General features: G+C 42.8%; 1 protein-coding gene across 6 annotated transcripts in view; it reads left to right on the forward strand.

Annotated features, from left to right (window-relative positions):
* slc25a36a (solute carrier family 25 member 36a) overlaps positions 1-24,208 on the forward strand; it is a 105,832-nt gene that overhangs the window by 43,573 nt on the left and 38,051 nt on the right. For all 6 annotated transcript variants that reach the window (XM_070883605.1, XM_070883602.1, XM_070883600.1 and 3 more), the window contains exon 2: positions 4,137-4,307. In XM_070883605.1, coding sequence (XP_070739706.1) covers positions 4,137-4,307 — 171 coding nt within the window. The remainder of the gene's footprint in view (positions 1-4,136; positions 4,308-24,208) is intronic.

Below are 24,208 nucleotides of genomic sequence, written 5' to 3' on the forward strand. Positions count from 1 at the left end.
CTGTTGTTGGCTCCTTTCCCTGCCATACTAGTCTTTTCGTACCTGAAAAGACCAAGCGAAAGTTAAGAGTTGGCGAACAAAGAGCAGCAAAAAGTTATGGCCAGAGAGTGAGAAGCAAAATACAGGTAAGGGAGTGACTATACTCTGTGCCTTACTGTATGCAGTACCATGGGACATCGACTAGTATGTTATAAATTTTGTATGTGTCCACTTCCTATGCGAATTCCTGTTAGAGTTTTGGTCATGCTTATCTCAACATTTAACATTGAAATTGCCTTTATAAACACTTACAATGGGGATCCTGTATGTAAACAGTTGCTTGTAACAATATAGTTAGTCTCTGGCCAGTAGGCAGTGCTGTAATGAGTTTCTGGAGTCTTAACTTCCCAATGCCATCTCTACATAGTATTTAAAAAATTATGTACTTGTCAATTGACCATGGGCAATGCCATGTGTAATTTACTAGTTTATTGTGAAATATTGACGTCCACCCTTTACTGTGGTCACTGTTCTCAATTTAACTTGGTGCATATTTGCAGAGATTCTCTTATTAAGCAACAAAATATAATTAAAAAAAAATAAAACATGACCTATTAATGAAAAGAAACAGGACTGAACCTTTGTTGATGCGATCTATTTTAATTTTGATATGAGCTTTATTTTGTATTTTTTGTAAATGCATAATTGCTTTAGTACTGAGTTTGCTTTCAATGTACTTGTATCACGCTGACTGATTTTTGTTTTCTACTTGGATTATTCCTTAATCATACACTCTGCTTTTTTTTCCCTTTGTAATGTGATTAACCCGATTTCTATTCTACGGGCTCAATTTTCCCCAAAGCTCTTTTGGTGTTTTTGAAGAGTTATGCCTGTTTGTTTTTTTTTGGGGGGGGGGGGTCCCCAAGTACACAAAAAAAAAAATGTTCCAAGTTTCCCCATTTGATTTCTTCATTTTGGCGCAGCCTAGCCTGTCCTTTTAGTTTGGGGGGTGGAGCCTTGATCGGCGCCAAAAAGATTGGGTTGCTACAGTAACCAGGCACACAGTGAGCTGAGGGTGCAAAGTGAAACATACAGCCAGCTTCCAACACATTAAAACATGTTGCATCAACTTAAAAACACACTCAAATATATTGCGGCAACTTGCCTCCAATTATTAAAGCCGGTCCCGCTCCCTAGCCCTGGCCGAAGAGCTTGCCGGTCTACTTGCCTAGCTCGCACGCACGCTTATTTTTTCCCCCTCCCCGCCCTGCTGGTCCGTTCCTAGCCTTGGCCGAAGGGCTTGCCGGTCTGCTCCCCTGGCCGAAGGGCTTGCCCGTCCGTTCCCCGGACAGCTTCCCTAGCCCTGGCCGAAGGACTTGCCAATCCGATCCCCCGCCCCTATCCCAGGCCGAATGGCCTTTTCCCTCCCAGTCCCCGCACCTAACTCTCCTAACTACACCCGAAAGGCCCCCGCCCCCCCACCACCGTCTCTGTCTCGCTCCAGAAGGTTTTTCTGCTGAGGCCACATATGCTGGCCTAAACACAACTGGAGTAACTCTCAGCTGGTCAAACTAGCCTAAGTGGCCAGAATTGGCATGGGTGGCAGGTTACGCCTCCTTTGGCTGAAACCCAGTTACGCTGGTGCAAATTGATTGGGGCAACTTTTTTTTTAACAGGCCAAAAAGAGCCGCCTACTCCAAAAAAAAACAGTGCAAATCACTGGGGAAAGTTGAGGCCTGCATTCTGATTTTTTTTTTTAAGGCCTTTAAGTTAGTCCATTAAATGTGACTGCACCACTGTATCTCGTAGGATATTTCTAGTACAGGTACCTTGAATGCTGCAACCTGAACCTAAATGAGAAATCCTGTCCGACGCTACATATTGAATAAATTTAAGACAGAAATAGATAGTTTCTTAAATGATAAGGGATTATGGGAAGTGGACCCGAGTCCATGATCGGATCAGCCATGATCGTATTAAATGGCGGAGCAGGCTCGAGGGGCCGTATGGCCTCCTACTCCTATTTCTTATGTTCTTATATACACAACAAAGTAGACATATGTATGTTTATGATCATTCTCCATGTAAGCACAGTGAAATATGAAAATTAAATTGTTTTTTATTGTGCTATAAATCTCTCTGCATAGTAGGTTTTTGAGACTCCAAACCCCTGATGTATAATTTAAATGAATTAGATACACCATTCACTCATTGTTGTAACTGGTTTCATTTTGGTAATTTAATACTCTTCCTCATTTGTTCAACCCTTCATATACAAATGAGAATCTGTATCTTGCACAGGAAATCACCTGGACATTGTCTGTCTTTGGATGTTTACTGTGTGCAATCGGGCAGTCTTCCTCTATTGTACTGTATTGGTTTCATTGAATGCAACAATACAAAATAGTCTTTTGCCCATCGTGGCTGCATCTGTGTTTTGCTCTGTTAGGTACTAATCACACTCCAGCTTGCTCCACAATATCCTGAATTATGTGTTTCAACTATGTCTAATTAATTACCTTTTTTTTTTAAAAAGGAAGATTTTGGCTTGATGCATGGGTGGTTTTGAGCTGTTACGGTGAATGCTGTGTGAAGTGTGACGTCTTTGGAATGTAAAACCGTGTCAAATAACCTAGAAGTCCTAATCATTAGCCATGCCGCAGTAATAAAACAAGAACTGTTGAAAGTTCAAAGTGGTGTGAGATATACTAATTAAATGTTGTTCAATGGATAAGATCATCATAATTAAAAATACTCAATTGTGCAGCAGTTAGTCTTTTATTGAACTTCTGAATCTGCTAGTTCCTCTTTAACTAGTATTGTGGAATCTCTGTTATCTGCCATAATGGGGAAGGCTTCACCCAGTGCATAATGGAAATTGGAGTTGCCTAATTTAGCATTTAGATGTATGAAATACTAAAGAAAGAAAGAGACTTTCATTTATATAGCTCCTTTCAGGACCACCGAACATCCCAAAGCATTTACAGTTAATGAAGTACTTTCTTGAAGTGTAGTCATTGTAATGTAGGAATCGCAACAGCCAATTTGCGCACAGCAAATTTCCGCAAACAGCAATGTGATGATAACCAGATCATCTGTTTTAGTGATATTGATTTAGGGGATAAATATTGGCCAGGACAACGGGGATAACTCCCCTGCTTTATGAAATAGTGCCATAGGATTGTTTGCGCCTACCTCGGAGGGCAGACGGGGCCTCGGTTTAACGTTCCATTTAAAAGATGGCACTCCCGACAGTGCAGCACTCCCTCAGCACTGCACTGGAGTGTTGGCCTAGATTTATGTGCTTGGGTATGAAGACAGTTTCAAGTAAGAAAGTCTTGGGTTATGATTTCTGTCTTGCAGGATGATGCCAACAGGCAAAGTTACTGTACAAAGCATCTCACTTTGCAATGCTTCACCTGACTCTTTGTCCCATGAAAATTCTGCCAGATAACTGGGAAGGCAGACTTTGTAGCTGCACAAGGTCGAGTCTAATCTTGTCTTTTTGATTTTGTATCCAGAAACCATTTTGCCAATTTGATCACCCATACATTTGTTTATATCTGTATATAAACTTTTTTAGTTTTCAAGTAAGATTAATTTTTATGGTATCCCTTTTGGTGTGGAAAGGGCTGATGGTTGTTCCCTACCACTGAAGCTCGTGTGTGCTACCTGAACCAGCACAATCAGTGAAATTGTGTCAAATGTATTCACTGCTTTTAATAATCTTTACCTTCCATCTTTTTGCTCAGCTCTTCAGGCATTTCTGTTCTTCAAATGTGACTAGACAGGGACTATTGGGAGACTAGTCGACTGACATATGGGTATCACTGCACTTCTGTATAAAGTTTACAGTGAGAATCTTTTTTTTTAATCTGGAAGGGGAACTGATGAATTTTGGAAAGAAAATCAAAATGGTAACAAACCAGGGATTGAACCTAGGACCATTCCGGTTTGTATAACCCTGTACTATATGTGTATTTAGCCACTGAGCCATTAGGGAACAATGCAGCATTATATTGGTGATTATAGTATAGTTGGAGATTTGCTGCTTTACAGTATGTAGAATGATCGTTGTCTAAACATTGTTCTTACCCAGTTTTATTTTTGTTGGCTGTGTTTTTTTTTGACTAAAATGAATCTTTTTTGTTTGGCAGCTGCGGGGGAACAGTTGGAGCCATTTTAACATGCCCTCTGGAAGTAGTGAAAACCAGACTGCAATCGTCCTCTGTCACTCTCTATATCCCAGAGGTTCACCTCAATACAATAAATGGGGCTCGTGTGAGCCGGGTGGCTCGTGTCTCTCCTGGCCCTCTGCATTGTTTAAAGTAAGTGCTGCATTCTCCAAGTTGTAAATATTGTCCTTGGGCTCCTTGTTTATAAATTAAGTTTAACTAACAGTATACATGTAGCCACAGCTGTATGTGGAACGAAGGGTGATTTTTCTCCTCCCCACCCCCTCCATGCCTATTTTCTCCTGTCCTTTTCTGAAGTTTTTAACTCCTTACTGGGATACCTGTTGCCCTCTGATACTTCAATCAAAGTGGTCGTGATTCATGTGTGAGCCTTCCGGTTTGAGTAACTGTTGTCTCTTTCCTCTACCAGTTCTCTTTATCCTAAAAACACCATACAAAAGTAACATGGTTATTCTCACACCATACAAAAGTAACATGGTTGTTCTCACACCTGATTGCCAGCCACTTTGTGTTTAGATTAATTCCTTCTTTTACCTTCCTGTACTCTGATATAAAATTATACCAAAGACCATAATTTCACACTGTTTATCTTGAGTTCTAAGATAGTCCATGTTAGTAAATCCTGCACAACATCCCCCAACATGTCATAAATCTGACCAAAGCTGGCTAGGTTTATATTCACTGGAATTGAGAAGAATGAGCAGGGATCTCATAGAAACATGTGAAATTCTGACTCGATTGTACAGGTTAGATGCAGGAAGAATGTTCCTGATGTTGGAAGTCCAGAACCAGGGGTCACAGTCTAAGGATAAGGGGTAAGCCATTTAGGATCGAGATGAAGAGAAACTTCTTCACTCAGAATTGTGAACCTGTGGAATTCTCTACCACAAAGTTGTTGAGGCCAGTTTGTTAGACATATTCAAAAGGGAGTTAGATGTGGCCCTTATGGCTCATGGGATCCAGGGGTATGGAGAGAAAGCAGGAATGGGGTACTGAAGTTGCATGATCATATTGAATGGTGGTGCAGGCTCGAAGGGCCTAATGGCCTACTCCACCTATTTTCTGTTTCTATGAACATTGCATTTGAGTTATGGCCTAATCAAGATCATGTACAAAAAAAGTGTTTATTTTATATACAATTGTTTTGGCAAAACATTCTAATATTTTCAAAATAGCTGCAGCACTGGTCATGGACCTTCGATTCCTCATGCTCTATAATCCAGGCCCTTCTATTAGCAGCCGTGCATATGCAATCTTGCATGGGTTAAATAAGCACTTGGAGAAGGGAAAATCTAAATATCAGGTTGCTTTTGTTTATATTAAAAGACATCTACCAGACATCAATCAAATTTCCCCGCCCCATTGGATCTCGTTTGGCCTACAATCTCTCTTTTTCCATCTATACTCCTTGCACCTGTACTTATCTTAACGTCATCTGTGAACTTGCTGATAATTTTCCCCCACTTCCTTCATTAAGATCATTGATTTAAAACAGTGAAGAGCAATAACCACGGTACAGATCCCTGCAGGACCACACCAGTGATTGGTCTCCACGCAAAGTCTTTCTCATCAAAAACTTCTGTCTGTGGGAATGCAGCCAGTTCTTTATCCAGCCCACCAATCCCACAAGACTCCACCTTGTTCAGTAGCCTTTTGAGTGGTACTTTTGCAAAAGCTTTTGTTAAAAGTCATGATGTGCAGTCTCAACAACCATCGACTTTGTAATTTCCTCAATAAAATCAAGCAAGTTTTCCAGAAGTCATGCTGAGATTCCCGAATAACACTTTCATAGAAACATAGAAACATAGGTGGTGTAGGCCCTTTTGAGCCTACACCACCATTCAATAAGATCATGGCTGATCATTCACCTCAGTGCCCCTTTCCTGCTTTCTCTCCATACCCCTTGATCCCTTTAGCCGTCAGGGCCATATCTAACTTCCTCTTGAATATAGCCAATGAACTGGCATCAACAACTCCCTGCAGTAGGGAATTCCACAGGTTAACAACTCTGAGTGAAGAAGTTTCTCCTCATCTCAGTCCTAAATGGCTTACCCCTTATCCTTAGACTGTGTCCCCTGGCTCTGGACTTCCCCCAACATAGAGAGCATTCTTCCTGCATCTAACCTGTCCAGCCCGGTCAGAATTTTACATGTTTGTATGAAATTCCCTCATCCTTCTAAACTCCAGTGAATAAAGGCACAGTCAATCCAATCTCTCCTCCATATGTCAGTCCAGCCATCCTGGGAATCAGTCTGGTGAACCTTTGCTGCACTCCCTCAATAGCAAGAACATCCTTCCTCAAATTAGGAGACCAAAACTGAACACAATATTTCAGGTGTGGCCTCACCAAGGCCCTATACAACTGCAGTAAGACCTCCCTGCTCCTATACTCAAATCCCCTAGCTATGAAGACCAACATACCATTTGCCGCCTTCACCGCCTGCTGTACCTGTATGCCAACTTTCAATGACTGATGTACCATGACATCCAGGTCTCGATGCACCTCCCCTTTTCCTAATCTGCCACCATTCAGATAATCTGCCTTTGTTTTTGCCCCCAAAGTGGATAACCTCACATTTATCCACATTGTACTGCATCTGCCATGCATTTGCCCACTCACCTAACCTGTCCAAATCACCCTGTAGCCTTTTAGCATCCTCACAGCGCCATCCAGTTTAGTTTCATCTGCAAACTTGGAGATATTACACTCAATTCCTTCATCCAAATCATTACTATATATTGTAAATAGATGGGGTCCCAGCACTGAGCCCTGCGGCACCCCACTAGTCACTGCCTGCCATTCTGAAAAGGACCAGTTTATCCTGACTCTCTGCTTCCTGTCTGCCAACCAGTTCTCTCTCCACGTCAATACATTACCCCCAATACCATGTGCTTTAATTTTGCACACCAGTTTCTTGTGTGGGACCTTGTCAAAAGCCTTTTGAAAGTCCAAATACACCACATCCACTGGTTCCCCCTTGTCCATTCTACTAGTTACATCCTCACAAAAATTCCAGAAGATTTGTTGAGCATGATTTCCCTTTCATAAATCTATGTTGACTTGGACCGATCATGTCACTGCTTTCCAAATGTGCTGATATTTCATCTTTAATAATTGATTCCAACATTTTTCCCATTACTGATGTCAGGCTACCTGATCTATAATTACCCGTTTTCTCTCTCCCATCTTTTTAAAAAAGTGGTGGTACATTAGCTACCTTCCAGTCCATAGGAACTGATCCAGAGCCAATAGACTGTTGGAAAATGATCACGAATGCATCCACTAATTCTAGGGCCACTTCCTTAAGTGCTCTGGGATGCAGACTATCAGGCCCCAGGGTTTTATCGGCCTTCAATCCCATCAATTTCCCGAACACAATTTCCCGCCTAATAAGGATATCCTTCAGTTTCTCCTTCTCACGAGACCCTCGGTCCCCTAGTACTTCTGGAAGGTTATTTGTGTCTTCCTTCGTGAAGACCGAACCAAAGTATTTGTTCAACTAGTCTGCCATTTCTTTGATCCCCATTATAAATTCACCTGATTCTGACTGCAAGGGACCTATGTTCGTCTTCACTAATCTTTTTCTCTTTACATATCTATAGAAGCTTTTGCAGTCAGTTTCTCTGTTCCCAGCAAGCTTCCTCTCATACTCTCTCTCCTCCCTCCTAATTAAACTCTTTGTCCTCCCCTGAATTCTAAATTTCTCCCAGTCCTCAGCTTTGCTGCTTTTTCTGGCCAATTTATATGTCTCTTCCTTTGGATTTAACACTATCCCCTTAATTTCCCTTGTTAGCCACGGTTGAGCCACCTTGCTCGTTTTATTTTTAATCCAGACAGGGATGTACAATTGTTGAAGTTCATCCATGTGATCTTTAAATGTTTGCCATTGCCTATCCACTGTCAACCCTTTAAGTATCATTTGGCAGTCTGTTCTAGCCAATTCACGTCTCATACCATTGAAGTTACCTTTCCTTAAGTTCAGGACCCTAGTCTCTGAATTAACTGTGTCACTCTCCATTTTAATAAAGAACTCTACCATATTATGGTCACTCTTCCCCCAACAAGGGGGACCTCTCGCAACAAGATTGCTAATTAGTCCTTTCTCATTACACATCACCCAGTCTTGGATGGCCAGCCCTCGAGTTGGTTCCTCGACATATTGGTCTAGAAAACCATCCCTAATACACTCCAGGAAATCCTCCTCCACCATATTGCTACCAGTTTGGTTAGTCCAATCTATTTGTAGATTAAAGTCACCCATGATAACTGCTGTACCTTTATTGCACACATCCCTAATTTCTTGTTTGATGCTGTCCCCAACCTTACTACTACTGTTTGGTGGTCTGAACACAACTCCCACTAGAGTTTTCTGCCTTTGGTATTCCACAGCTCCACCCACATGGATTCCACATCATCCAAGCTAATGTCTTTCCTTACTATTGCGTTAACCAGCAATGCTACCCCACCTCCTTTTCCTTTCTGCCTATCCTTCCTGATGTTGAATACTCCTGGCTGTTGAGTTCCCAGCCTTGGTCACCCTGGAGCCATGTCTCCTTAATGCCAATTATATCATATTCATTAATTGCTGCCTATGCATTTAATTCGTCCACCTTATTACAAATACTCCTTACATTGAGGCACAGAGCCTTCAGGCTTGTCTTTTTAAACACACTTTGTCCCTTTTTTAGAATTTTGCTGCAATGTGATCTTTTTGATTTTTACCTTGGGTTTCTCTGCCCTCCACATTTACTTTTCTTCTTTCTATCTTTTGCTTCTGCCCCCATTCTACTTCCCTCTGTCTCCCTGCATAGTTTCCCATCCCCTTGCCATGTTAGTTGAACAGCACAAATAAACACTCCCCCTGGGACATTGATTCCGGTCCTGCCCAAGTGCAGACTGTCCAGTTTGTACTAGTCCCACCTCTCCCAGAACCGGTTCCAATGTCCCAGGAATTTGAATCCCTCCTTGCTGCACCACTCCTCAAGCCACATATTCAGCTGAGCTATCCTGCGATTCCTAATCTGACTAGCACGTGGCACTGGTAGCAATCCTGAGATTACTACCTTTTTTGAGGTCCTACTTTTTAATTTAACACCTCTCTCCCTAAATTCAGCTTGTAGGACCTCATCCTGTTTTTTACCTATATGCACCATGACAACTGACTGTTCACCCTCCCCCCCCCCCCCCCCCTTCAAAATGTCCTGCAACTGCTCTAAGACATCCTTGACCCTTGCACCAGCGAGGCAACATACCATCCTGGAATCTCGCTTGCGGCCGCAAAAACGTCTATCTATTCCCCTTACAATAGAATCCCCTACCATTATAGCTCTCCCACTCTTTTTCCTGCCTCCTGTGCAGCAGAGCCACCCACGGTTTCAAGATGATTCTACAGTGCGACTCGTGATCCCTTCTGACCACAACTGTCCATGGGAGCAATTGTAGTCCCAGCAAGCTATTAAATATCAGTGATTTTCTGCACACCGTCTCCTCTTCGGCGCATGCGGAGTACCCAACACTTGCGGCCTGTACCATGGGCCACGCTTTCCAGCGCTTTGTAAGGAGACTAAATCCTTTGGTGGTCAGGGTGGGGGAGGGGGACGGGGGATGGAAAAAGAGAGGATGGGCGAGAGAGGAGGTTGGAGGAGGGGTGGAAGAGAGGCGATTGGGTGTGAGACAGAGTGAGGAGAAAGAGGTCAGAAACTCTGGGTGGGGAGAAAGGTCAGGAACTCGTGGGGGGGCGGCAAAGAGCATAGTGGGGATGGGGGAAGAACATGATCCTGATCTAAAGGTGGGAGAGGGTTGGTGGTAAATGAGAGCGAGAACGTGATCCAGCCGGTGAGACAGATCACGATCTTCCAACCCTTTACACCCGCACCACGTTCTCCCCCAGATCTGGTTACTTTCTTAGAAAGCTCGGTGCGTGTGGCAAGTGACTTCCGGATTTCGTCCAGTCAATGATGCCATGACACCGTCACTACTCACTTCATACTCAATAAACCTGTTAACCATCATTACCCACACACAATGTCCCATCTAATGTAAACTTGTTGGGAGGGAAGAGGTCAGCAACTAGGGGGTGGGTGGGAGGAAGGTTGCAAACCTGTTGGTGGAACTTATTTGGGGGGTGGGAGAATGTCTTAGCCCACGAGTGTGAGCTCTGTTCTGTCTGGAGCCTGGCAGTCAAATTGGCTCGAATTATACATTGCAAAGTACTTGATTACTTAGGCAGGCAGGATTTAATTACACATGACAGATAAACAGCTGGGTGTGCCTTGTCCTCCAAGGGGTCCAATCAGAAATCTGGTGTTGGAAATAAACACAACCATTAAATATATGAAAAAGTGGCTTGGAAAGAAAAAGAAAGATTTGCATTTATATAGTGCCTTTCACGACCTCGGGCCGTCCGTTGGCTGTAAAGTACTTTGAAGTACTTTCTGAAGTGTAGTCACTGTTTTATGGAAATGCAGCAGCCAATTTGCACGCAGCAAGCTCTCAAACTGCAGTGTGATAATGACCAGATAATCTGTTTTTGTTAGTTGAGGGATAACTATTGGCCAAGACACCGTGGGTACCACATGCATAAAAATGCTCGGAGATGTATTCAGCAAACCATTTATAATCGAAGTAGTCGCGAGCATATTACAGAAAATAGTTCTGATTATTTGGATGCACTGCCTCCTCCCTTGACTGCTGTGATGGATTCAGTTAATATTTACTAAAATATTAAAACATTAAACGTTAACTGGCAAGATACTGCACATTGTTAATGTAGTCATCAGTGTGATCTATAACTAACGGCAGTTATAAATAGTTGCATTTTAATGTTTTGTATCGTGAAGCAGTTTGACTTTTTGTAATTCAGAGGATAAGTGACCATTTTCATTTAATGGTTTGTCACTTCTACAAATTGTCCCTTTTTTTTTATTTACAAAATTTGTTCCTTTTTTAAAATATTGATTAAAACACATTCACTATACTTCTGGGATAAACTTAAGAGACAAAGTCTTCCTTTTCTTTTTTGATATATAACATCCACAAGACTTAAAAGGAATCTTGTATGTACACTACTGACTTCAAAGGATTGATCCCTTCACTGAAAAGATTGTACCCTTACTCTTAAATGTAAATGACTATTCCCATGATTATTTGTTTTCCTATTTTCTTGTAAGTTTTTGATCCTGAAGATGGTGACTTGTGTTGTACATTTGTATGGCTGTTCTCCAGTACCTTGTTGAAGTGGCCAGTCCTCGTGTGCTGTGCGATAATGGCCCAGAAATTGCGGTCGGAAACATCCCGTGACAGTTGCCTCCGACCCGAAAAATTTCTACGAATCTACCTGGAGGAGCGTGGGGCTCCGTTGGGGAGGCCTTCTCTCCCCATGCTGCGAAGCATGCTCCCGTCCTCCAGGTTCTCACGCGGAAGGTGCAATCAGGTACAGTATTCCACAGCTTTCTCATTAATAGCAATGAGAAAAAAAACTAAACACCATAATATAAAAAGCACACCTCACATAATTAATATGAAATTAAAGTTAATAAATGCCTTTAGAAAAAAAATATACATTAAGTTTTGTAATTAGGGTTAAAAGTAAACTTACTTTCGTGGGCAGAGTTTTTAAACAATGTGTTTTTAATTTAATTATATTTTTGTATATTTTAAAACTTATGCCTGTAAAAGTAGGCTATGCGCCTGCTTTTATTGGGCGACAGAGTTTTGAGGACATTTGCTGGGCAAGATATGGGTAAATACCGCAATCTTGCCCTTGCAAATGTCCTCGCTCCGATTTGCGTTGGATCTGTCCAGTTCCAGCTTGACGGTTCGAAAAAGCCGGTTTTCAGCGCATGCGCATTGTGCGCTGAAAACCGGCTTTTGTGATGCCTTCCCAGGTCTGCAGACCCTCAGTACGAGGCCGGGATTTCCAGTGTTTGTCAGCAGGCTGTTAATGATTGGCAACAGCCAAACTCAATGCTGACCTCGCCTGACTTCTACATGTACACAAGTCACTGGATAAGGTTCAGAAGTGGGAACCCTGGCTTTTTTTTAGCAAACTGAGCACAGATATGGGTTGAACCGGGAACCGATAAGTGTATGGCTCAGTATTGTATTTCATTTTAAATTGCCAATTGGCTTAAAATTACATAATCCAACTCCTACCCTTGTGCTTTTCAAATGCTGCAATGATACTTTTCAATGTTAAAATAAGTAGGGACAGTGTAAATTCTGTATAAGCTGTCGGTTTAGAATTTGGGTTCTAATTTGCTGAAATTTGTGTGTATTGTAATTGCATATTCTCATTCTCTAAATTAGATTGAATTGGACACTTGTTTGTCTCTTTTAATTGGATCTTAAGGCTGTGCTAATGGTCTGAGCATAGCTGCAGTCAGTAGTTTGCAGGAACAAGATCTCTGTTGCTGTAGGCAACCCATCTGATTTACAATTCTGCTTCCAGTCCATAAATGTTCAGTGTGTTTAGACTGCAGGCAGAAGTATTTGAGTTATTAAAAATATTAAAGGAAACACTCAAGTGTCTGGGAAGCCTATTAGTTCAATTGTGCTGCATACTTATTGAGCCCAGTGTGAAATTTCCCCCCTAAGACTGCAAAGTTTTATCACCTTTGCTTTGAAAGAAAAACTTGCATTTATATAGCGCCTTTCATAATCAACGTACATCCCAAAGTGCTTAATAGCCAATGAAGTACTTTACATTTTTTTAAATTAAAAAAAAAAAAGTTTTTGTTACTGTTATAATGTAGAAAACGCAACAGCCAATATGCACACAGCAATCTCCCAAAATAGCAATGTGATAATGACCGGCTAATCTGTGATGTTGAATTGAGGGATAAATATTGGCCAGGACACCGGAGATAACTCTCCTGCACTTCTTCAAAATACTGCCATGGGATCTTTTACATCCACCTGAGAGAAAGACGGTGTCTCTGTTTAACATCTCCTCTGACAGTGCAGCACTCCCTTAATACTGCAAAATGTAAACCTCTTCTCTGTGACGATACATAAGTATTTTCTATGGTGTACTGCTTCTCAAACACTGCCACTGCATGCTTTGAAACCACTTCTTCAATTTCAGAAACTGAAATGCCTTGAATGTCCCTCAGCCAGGTACAAGACACAAACAGAAATCCTGAACCCTCAGTCGGAGTTTCCTCTCTCTCTCTCTCTCTCTCTCTCTCTCTCTCTCTCTCTCTCTCTCTCTCTCTCTCTCTCTCTCTCTCTCTCCCCTTCATCTTCTCTGCTTAGACTCTTAATTTTCTTTCTTTCTGTTTCTCGTGGCAGCTGCTAAGTCACATCCTATCAAAACTAAACACTTTTTCTAACTTCTGCCATTACCATCTCAAGACACAAAAACGCAAGAAATAGGAGCAGGAGTAGGCTATTTGATCCCTCGAGCCTGCACTGCCATTTAATAGGATCATGGCTGATCTGATCATGGACTCACTTGCACTTCCCTGCCTGCTCCCCATAACCCATTATTCCCTTATCGCTCAAAAATCTGTCTGTCTCTGCCTTAAATATATTCAATGACTCAGCCTCCACAGCTTTGGGGCAGAGAATTCCACAGATTTACAACACTCAGAAGAAATTCCTCCTCATCTCAGTTTTAAATGGGCGACCCCTTATTCTGAGACTATACCCCTTAGTTTTAGTTTCCCCCATGAGTGGAAATATCCTCTCTGCATCCAACTTGTCGAGCCCCCTCATTATCTTATGTTTCGATAAGATCACCTCTCATTCTTCTGAACTCCAATGAGTATAGTCCTAACCTACTCAACCTATCTTCATAAATCAAACCCCCTCATCCCTGGAATCAACCTAGTGAATCTTCTCTGAACAACCTCCAATGTAAGTATATCCTTCCTTAAATACAGGAGACCAAAACTGCACGCAGGACTCTAGGTGTGGCCTCACCAATACTCTGTACAGTTGTAGCAGGACTTCTCTGCTTTTATACTCTACCCTCATTGCAGTAAAGGCCAACATTCCATTTGCCTTCCTGATTACCATACTAACTTTGTGTTTCATGTACAGGACCCCCAGGTCCCTCTCTATTGAAGCACTTGCATTTTTTCTCCATTTAAATTATAATTTGTGATTCTATTTTTTTCTGACCGTGGATAACCTCACATTTTCCTACATTATACTCCATCTGCCACAATTTTTGCCCACTCACTTAGCCTGTCTATATCCCTTTGCAGATTTTTTGTGTCCTCCTCACAATTTGCTTTCCCACCTGTATTTGTATCATCAGCAAACTTGGCTACATTACACTCAGTCCCTTCATCCAAGTCATTAAAATTGATTGTAAATAGTTGAGGCCCCAGCGCCGATCCCTGCAGTGCTAGTTATTGTTTGCCAACCAGAAAATGACCCATTTTCTGTTGGCATGGATTGAGGATTGGCTAACTAATATATTGCCCCCGACCCCATGAATTTTATCTTGTGCAGTAATCTTATTATGTGGCACCTTTATCGAATGCCTTCTGGAAATCCAAATACACCACATCCACTGGTTCCCCTTTATCCACCCTGCTTGTTACATCTTCAAAGAACTCCAGCAAATTTGTCAAACTGATTTCTCTTTCAAAAAACCATGCTGACTCTGCTTGATTTATGTTTTTCCAAACGTCCTGCTACAGCTTCCTTAATAATGGACTCCAGCATTTTCCCAACGACAGATGTTAGGCTAACCGGTCTATAGTTTCCTGCTTTCCATCTGCCTCCTCTTTTTAAATAGGGGCGTTACATTTGCAGTTTCCCAATCCGCTGGAACCTCTCCAGAATCCAGGAAATTTTGGTAGATTACAACCAATGCATCCACTATCTTTGCAGCCACTTCTTTTAGGACCTAGGATGAAAGCCATCAGGTCCAGGGGACTTGTCCGTCTTTAGTCCCATTATTTTACTGTACTACCTCTTTAGTGATAGTGATTGTATTAAGTTCCTCCCTCCCTACAGCCCCATGATTATCCCCTTTTGGGATGTTTTTAGTGTCTTCTACCATGAAGACCAATACAAAATATTCAAAGTCTGCTATTTCCCTGTTCCCCATTTTCCCCATTCTCATCCTCTTGGGGACCAACATTTACTTTAGCCACTCCTTTTTTTTTTTTCTTTTTATGCACCTGCAGAAACTCTTATTATCTTTTTATATTTTGAGCTAGTTTACTTTCATAAACCATCTTCCCTCTCTCTCTTCGTCATTCTTTGCTGGCTTTTAAAAGTTTCCCAATTCTCTGGCCTCCTGCTAGTCTTGGCCACATTGTATGCCCTTGTTTTCAATTTGATACCATCTCTTATTTCCTTAGTTAGCCACAGATGGTTACAGTCTTTCCTTCTCATTGAGATATATTTTTGTTGAGAGGTATGAAATATCTCATTAAATGTCTGCCACTGCTCATCAACTGTCCCACTCTTTTAATCTATTTTCCCAGTCCACTTTAGCCAACTCTGCCTTCATACCTTTGTAATCTCTATTTAAGCTTAGGACACTGGTTAGAGATCCAACTTTCTCACCCTCCTGAATTTGAAATTCAACCATGTTATGGTCACTCATTCCTAGAGGATCCCTTACTAGGAGATCATTTATTAATTCTGTCTCAATACACGGTACCAGATCTAAGAGAGCTTGTTCCCTGGTTGGTTCCTCAAGGCTACCCTGGCCAATTTGCTTTGTCCAATCAATATGCAGGTTAAAATCGCCCATGATTATTGCTGTTCCTTTTTTTTTTTTACAAGCCTCCATTATTTCTTGATTTATACTCCGTCTAACAGTGTAGCTACTGTTAGGGGGCCTATAGACTACACCCACCAGTGACTTTTTCCATTTATTCTTTATCTCCACCCAAACTGATTCAACATCTTGATCTTCTGAGCCAATATCGTTTCTCACTAACGCTCTGATCTCATCCTTTTATTAAGAGCTACCCCATCTCCTTTTCCTTTCTGTCTCTCCTTCTGAATAATCAACCCCTGAATATTTAGTTCCCAGTCTTGGTCACCCTGCAACCATATCTCTAATGGCTATCAAATCATACCTATTTGTATCTATTTTTGCCGTCAACTCATCTATTTTGTTATGAATGCTGCATGCATTCAGATAAGGAGCTTATAAATTCGTTTTTTTTAACCGTTTTCCTGCTTTGACCCAACTTTCTGATTCATCTTTGTTTATGCATTCTGTCCCTGTCATGCTCTGATTTTCATATCCCCCCCCCCCCCCCCCCCCCTCCAGTGCTACCTGATCTATTACCTTCTCCTTATTCTTTGACTTTTAAAAATTTTTCACTCAGCTGAACCCCCCCTCCCCTCACTAATCAGTTTAAAGCTCTCTTTACAGCCCTAGTTATTTGATTCGCCAGGACCCAATCTCAGCACGCTATAAGTGAAGTCCGTCATAACGGAACACCTCCCTCCTACCCCAATACTGGTGTCAGTGTCCCACGAACCAAAACCCATTTCTCCCACACCAGTCTGAGCCATGTGTCTCTCTCTGATCTTATTTACCCTATGCAAATTAGCTTGTGGCTCAGGTAGTAATAGAGATTATTACCTTTGTGTTCTGCTTTTTAATTTGGCCTCTAGCTGCTCATACTCCCTCAGCAGAACCTCTTTCTTTGTCCTGCCTATGTCATTGGTACCCACGTGGACCATGACAACTGGATCCTCCCATTCCAAGTTCCTCTCCAGCCCAGAGATGATGTCCTTGACCCTGGCACCGGGTAGGCATCACAGCCTTTGGGGCTCACGCTCTCGGCTGCAGAGAACCTTATCTATCCCCCTACTACAACGTTTCTTTTTACTCCCCTCCCGCCACTTGAAAGGCCCCCTGTACCACGGTGCTGTGGTCAGTTTGTTGATCGTCCCTGCTCTTGTCCACACAGGGAGTAAGAGCCTCAAACCTGTTGGACAAGAGCAAGGGCTGAGGCTCCTCCATCACTCGATCCTGGGTCCCCATACCTGCCTCACTCATTGTCACACCCTCCTGTCCCTGACCACTGACCAAATTTGAAATAATTAATCTAAGGGGTGTGACTCCTCCTGGAATACAGCATCCAGGTAACACTTTCTTCACCACCACCCCCCCCCCCCCCCCCCCCCCCCGTGTCGTAGTGTCTGCAGCTTGGACTCCAGCTCATCAACACGGAGCCGAAGTTCCTCGAGCTGCAGACACTTGCTGCAGATGTGGTCGCTGTGGATCTCAGTGGGGTCCACCAGCTCCCACATGCAACAGCAGAAACACATCCCAAGTCGACCCACCATCCCTTTTGTGTCTCTAACATCTCCTGTCGTCCACCCTATCACAAACCACCTGTTTTGTTCTTTCCTCCCCTGCCCTTTCAGTGCTCCTTAAGAATCTGTTCATTTCGAACATTTGCCAATTCCGATGAAGGGTCATCGACCTGAAACGTTAACTCTGTTTCTCTCTCCACAGATTCTGCCTGTCCCGCTGAGATTTCCAGCATTTTCTGTTTTTATTTCAGATTCCAGCACCCGCAGTATTTTGCTTTTGTATTATATACATTTAAAATTGTTCTGCCTCCAGTCTACATAACTAACAATAGAAGAAAGAAAGATAAATAGCTACCAGTCCTCCCCTTCAATTCCACCCTTCAACTGATTTGGTGGATACTGAAAACCTCCAATCCCAATAAAAATAAAGTTAATTTTCCTATGAAATGCTGAAATACTGACAGTTAATATTTATACTTTTATAGCATTCTACGTCCAGTCCTATTTTTGCAGCCATGGAAAATCTTGTTCAAATTTATGTCACGTGTTGGTTTAACTAAATTTCCATTGATTGTTGTTTTCTTAATTTATCTGCATTAAAGCGGGCATTGGTTTTAGATAGCACTTTGGGAGGATTTGCCAATTGTTATCTGAAGTCTACCCTGTACTAATAATTGGATTTTATGTCAGCCTTTTGGGGAGAGGTGGAAACATTTGTAATACTTGATTTCCATTTGAGATAGGGAGAAAATTGTTGAGGGGGGAAAAAAAGTCAAATGGGTTTCCTCTCTAGACTTGAGCACAGTCCTGTTTTGCAAGCAATTTTGTTTCAATTGTGCATAATTTGAATTTTTACTTTTTACTTTATACTTTGCATTATTATGCATGACCTCCTATATTCAAAATGTCATATTTTGAGCATCATTATCTGCTACCACTGATGATGATGATGATTTCTACTCCAGGATCAAAATATATCAGCCCACTGCAATGCAAGTATTAGAAAAGGATTAACCACGTAATTATAGACCTGTTGGTCTAACATCTATTGCGGACAAACTCTTGGGATCGGAAGCAGGAGCTCGAGGTGCGTAGAGAGGCCTAGCGGCTGCGAAAGGAGGCGGGAGTTCGTGGCGTGGAGCGGCCTATAAAGGCCCAGCGGCTGCGAGAGGCGGCGGCAGATCGAAGGCGGAAGTTCGTGGCGTGGAGCGGCCTATAAAAGCCCAGCGGCAGCGAGAGGCGGCGGCAGATCGGAGGCGGGAGTTCGTGGCGTGGAGCGGCCTATAAAGGCCCAGCGGCAGCGAGAGGCAACGGCAGATCGGAGGCGGGAGTTCGTGGCGTGGAGCGGCCTATAAAGGCCCGGCGGCAGATCGGAGGCGGGAGTTCGTGGCGTGGAGCGGCCTATAAAGGCGAGCTTGTGCAGCTCCAGCCAGGAGAAAAAGCAAAAAGGAAGTAGAAAGAAATCAAAAGGTGCCGTCACAGCCAAAGGGGTAAGTGATTGGTGAGTAGCTTTTCTTTTTTCTTTTTTCTTTTTAATATCAGTAACCTGTCAGCATTGTTGTCGCCAAATTAAGTGTATCTAAGGGTTAAGTCATGGCAGGAGAGCTCGGTCACGTGATATGCTCCTCCTGTACCACGTGGGAACTCAGGAACGTGTGTGGGAAGTGTATCCGCCTCCAGCTTCTGACGGACTGCGTTGCGGCCCTGGAGCTGAGGGTGGATTCACTCTGGAGCATCCACGATGCTGAGAATGACGTGAGTAGCACGTTGAGTGAGTTGGTCTTACCGCAGGTGAAGGGTCCACAGCCAGATAGGGAATGAAAGACCAGCAGGAAGAGCAGTGCAAGGAAGGTAGTGCAGGGGTCCCCTGCGGTCATCCCCCTGCAAAACAGATACACCGTTTTCAGTACTGTTGAGGGGGATGATTCATCAGGGGAGGGCAGCAGCAGCCAAGTTCATGGCACCGTGGCTGGCTCTGCTGCACAGGAGGGAAGGAAAAAGAGTGGGAGATCGATAGTGATAGGGGATTCAATTGTAAGGGGAATAGATAGGCGTTTCTGCGGCCGCAGCTGAGACTCCAGGATGGTATGTTGCCTCCCTGGTGCAAGGGTCAAGAATGTCTCTGAGCGGGTGCAGGACATTCTGAAAAGGGAGGGAGAACAGCCAGTTGTCGTGGTGCACATTGGTACCAACGACATAGGTTTAAAAAAAAGAGATTAAATCCTACGAGACGAATTTAAGGAGCGAGGAGCTAAGTTTAAAAAGTAGGACCTCAAGTAGTAATCTCGGGATTGCTACCAGTGCCATGTGCTAGTCAGAGTAGGAATCGCAGGATAGCGCAGATGAATACGTGGCTTGAGCAGTGGTGCAGTAGGGAGGGATTCAAATTCCTGGGGCATTGGAACCAGTTCTGGGGGAGGTGGGACCAGTACAAACCGGACGGTCTGCACCTGGGCAGGACCGGAACCAATGTCCGAGGGGCAGTGTTTGCTAGTGCTGTTGGGGAGGAGTTAAGCTAATATGGCAGGGGGATGGGAACCAATGCAGGGAGACAGAAGCAAAAGACAGAAAGGAGATGAGTAAAAGTGGAGGGCAGAGAAACCCTAGGCAAAAAACAAAGGGCCAATGTACAGCAAAATTCTAAAGGATCAAAGTGTAATAAAAAGGCAAGCCTGAAAGCTCGGTGCCTCAATGCAAGGAGTATTCGGAACCCAGGAGAGGGCTCTGAGCTAGTTAGAATGGGTGAGAACGCAGATGAACAGGACCCCTAGGCAGGAGGCAACAGAGCATAGTAGCACTGGCGTAAGTGTAAACCACAAGGTGATAGGAAGGGACAATATGTATGAATATAAAGGGGCTGCAGGAGGGGTCAAAACTAAAAATCATGGTTTTAAAAACTAGTATTAAAACACTCTACCTAAACGCACGCAGCATTCGAAATAAAGTAAATAAGTTGACGGCACAAATCATTACAAATGGGTATGATTTGGTGGCCATTACAGAAACGTGGTTGCAGGGTGGCCAAGAATGGGAATTAAACATAAGGGGTATCTGACAATTCGGAAGGATAGACAAGAAGGGAAAGGAGGTGGGGTAGCTCTGTTAATAAAGGGTGATATCAGGGCAGTTGTGAGAGATGATATTGGCTCTATTGAACAAAATGTTGAATCATTTGTGGGTGGAGATGAGAGATAGTAAGGGAAAAAAGTCACTGGTGGGCATAGTTTATAGGCCCCCAAATAATAACTTCATGGTGGGGCGGACAATAATCAAGGGAATAATAGAGGCATGTGAAAAAGGAACGGCAGTAATTATGGGGGATTTTAACCTACATATCGATTGGTCAAATCAAATCTCACTGGATAGCCTTGAGGAGGAATTCATAGAATGCATAAGGGATTGTTTCTTAGAACAGTATGTTACAGAACCTACAAAGGAGCAAGCTATCTTGGATCTGGTCCTGTGTAATGAGACAGGAATAATAAATGATCTCCTAGTAAAAGATCCTCTCGGAATGAGTGATCACAGTATGGTTAAATTTGTAATACAGATTGAGGGTGAGGAAGTAGTGTCTCAAACGAGCATACTATGCTTAAACAAAGGGACTACAATGGGATGAGGTCAGAGTTAGCTAAAGTAGACTGGGAACACAGACTAAACGGTGGCACAATTGAGGAACAGTGGAGCACTTTTAAGGAGCTCTTTCATAGTGCTCAACAAAAATATAGTCCAGTGAAAAAGAAGGGTGGTAAGAGAAGGGATAACCAGCCGTGGATAACCAAGGAAATAAAGGAGAGTATCAAATTAAAAACCAATGCGTATAAGGTGGTCAAGGTTAGTGGGAAACTAGAAGATTGGGAAAATTTTAAACAGCAAAGAATGACTAAGAAAGCAATAAAGAAAGGAAAGATAGATTATGAAAGTAAACTTGCTCAAAACATAAAAAGCTTTTACCGATATATAAAACGGAAGAGAGTGACTAAAGTAAATGTTGGTCCCTTAAAAGATGAGAAGGGGGATTTAATAATGGGAAATGTGGAAATGGCTGAGACCTTAAACAGTTATTTTGCTTCGGGTCTTCACGGTGAAAGACACGCAAACCATGCCAAAAATTGCTGGTCATGGGAATGTGGGAAGGGAGGACCTTGAGACTATCACTAGGGAGGTAGTGCTGGACAGGCTAATGGGACTCAAGGTAGACAAGTCCCCTGGTCCTGATAAAATGCATCCCAGGGCATTAAAAAAAATGGCGGAAGTTATAGCAGATGCATTCGTTATAATCTACCAAAATTCTCTGGACTCTGGGGAGGCACCAGCGGATTGGAAAGCAGCTAATGTAACGCCTCTGTTTTTTTAAAAAAAAGGGGGCAGACAAAAGGCAGGTAACTATAGGCCGGTTAGTTTAACATCTGTAGTGGGGAAAATGCTTGAAGCTATCATTAAGGAAGAAATAGCGGGACATCTAGATAGGAATAGTGCAATCAAGCAGACGCAGCATGGATTCATGAAGGGGAAATCATGTTTAACTAACTTACTGGAATTCTTTGAGGATATAACGAGCATGATGGATAGAGGTGTACTGATGGATGTGGTGTATTTAGATTTCCAAAAGGCATTCGAACAGGTGCCACAGAAAAAGGTTACTGCAGAAGATAGAGGTACGCGGAGTCAGAGGAAATGTATTAGAATGGATCGAGAATTGGCTGGCTAACAGAAAGCAGAGTCGGGATAAATGGGTCCTTTTTCTGGTTGGAAATCGGTGGTTAGTGGTGTGCCACAGGGATCGGTGCTAGGACCACAACTGTTTACAATATACATAGATGACCTGGAAGAGGGGACAGAGTGTAGTGTAACAAAATTTGCAGATGACACTAAGATTAGTGGGAAAGCGGGTTGTGTAGAGGACTCGGAGAGGCTGCAAAGAGATTTAGATAGGTTAAGCGAATGGGCTAAGGTTTGGCAGATGGAATATAATGTCGGCAAATGTGAGGTCATCCACCTTGGTGGGGGGGGGGGGGGGGGAGGAGGAACAGAAAAAGGGAATATTATTTGAATGGGGAGAAATTACAACATGCTGCGGTGCAGAGGGACCTGGGGGTCCTTGTGCATGAATCCCAAAAAGTTAGTTTGCAGGTGCAGCAGGTCATCAGGAAGGCGAATAGAATGTTGGCCTTCATTGCGAGAGGGATGGAGTGCAAAAGCAGGGAGGTCCTGCTGCAACTGTATAGGGTATTGGTGAGGCCGCACCTGGAGTACTGCATGCAGTTTTGGTCACCTTACTTGAGGAAGGATATACTAACCTTGGAGGGGGTACAGAGACGATTCACTAGGCTGATTCCGGCGATGAGGGGGTTACCTTATGATGATAGATTGAGTAGACTGGGTCTTTACTTGTTAGAGTTCAGAAGGATGAGGGGTGATCTTATAGAAACCTTTAAAATAATGAAAGGGATAGACAAGATAGAGGCAGAGAGGTTGTTTCCACTGGTCGGGGAGACTAGAACTAGGGGGCACAGCCTCAAAATACGGGGGAGCCAATTTAAAACCAAGTTGAGAAGGAATTTCTTCTCCCAGAGGGTTGTGAATCTGTGGAATTCTCTGCCCAAGGAAGCAGTTGAGGCTAGCTCATTGAATGTATTCAAATCACAGCTAGATAGATTTTTAACCAATAAGGGAATTAAGGGTTATGGGGAGCGGGCGGGTAAGTGGAGCTGAGTCCAAGGCCAGATCAGCCATGATCTTTTTGAATGGCAGAGCAGGCTCGAGGGACTAGATGGCCTACTCCTGTTCCTAATTCTTAATTTTTAAATCGCAAATTATAAGAACATAATAAGCATTTAGCAATGCACAGGTTAATCGGGAGAGCTAGCCTGGATTTGTTAAAAGCAAGTTATGTTTGACAATTTTGACTAAATTGATAGAAAAAGACAATGCAGTAGATGAGTGTATATAGATTTTGTATGCGTGCACGTGATCCAAGGGGCTTCAGTCAATGCAGTACCTCGCACAGCAAGGTACTACAATGAAGTAAATGACCAGGTGATCTGTTCTAGTGATGCGGTTTGCTGTGGATAAGTGAGAGAGAATGCATTTTAGGAGGAAAAACAAGGGATGGGAATACACATCCAATCTAAGGTCCCGAGAGGTGTCGCGACCTCAAGGTTCAATGACACAATTTCCTGAATGTCTAAGTGTGGGTAGATAACGTCATAAAACGGCTAGCAGCAATGTGTTTTATAAATAGGAGGATACGTGTACAAGAAGGAATAATAAATTTTTACAAAATCTTGATTCGGCCACAGCTAGAGTACTATGCAATTTTCAGCACCCCATTATCAAAATGACATTAAAGGCACTCTGTGTAGATTCCAGGGATGGAAAGCTGCTATGAAGACAGACAGAGTGCTGAGACTATTTCTACTGGAGCAGAGGAGGCTAAATGGAGTTGTCGAGGTTTTTAAAATTACATGTGGTTTTGATAAGTGAATAGGAAAAGAATATTTCCTCTGGTTGGGAAATTAATAATGTCATTGATCACTAGAGAGTGGGTAGGAGAAATCTCTATGCAAAATGTTAATGGAGCATGGGGTAATTTGTCATAGTGGCTGAGGCAGAGACCATTGTATCTTTTAAGAAAAAAATTGGATAAGTAATTGAAGATTTTTTTAAAAATGGAGATTTGGGGAGAAAGCAGGACAGGCTGATTAGTCTTGGATAGCAAAGAGCCATCACAGATGCAATCGTTCAATTGGCCTCTTTCTGTGCTGTAAACTTTAATGGTTCTATG

The sequence above is a fragment of the Pristiophorus japonicus genome, chromosome 6 (genome assembly GCF_044704955.1).
Source record: "Pristiophorus japonicus isolate sPriJap1 chromosome 6, sPriJap1.hap1, whole genome shotgun sequence".
Taxonomy (NCBI): Eukaryota; Metazoa; Chordata; class Chondrichthyes; family Pristiophoridae; genus Pristiophorus; species Pristiophorus japonicus.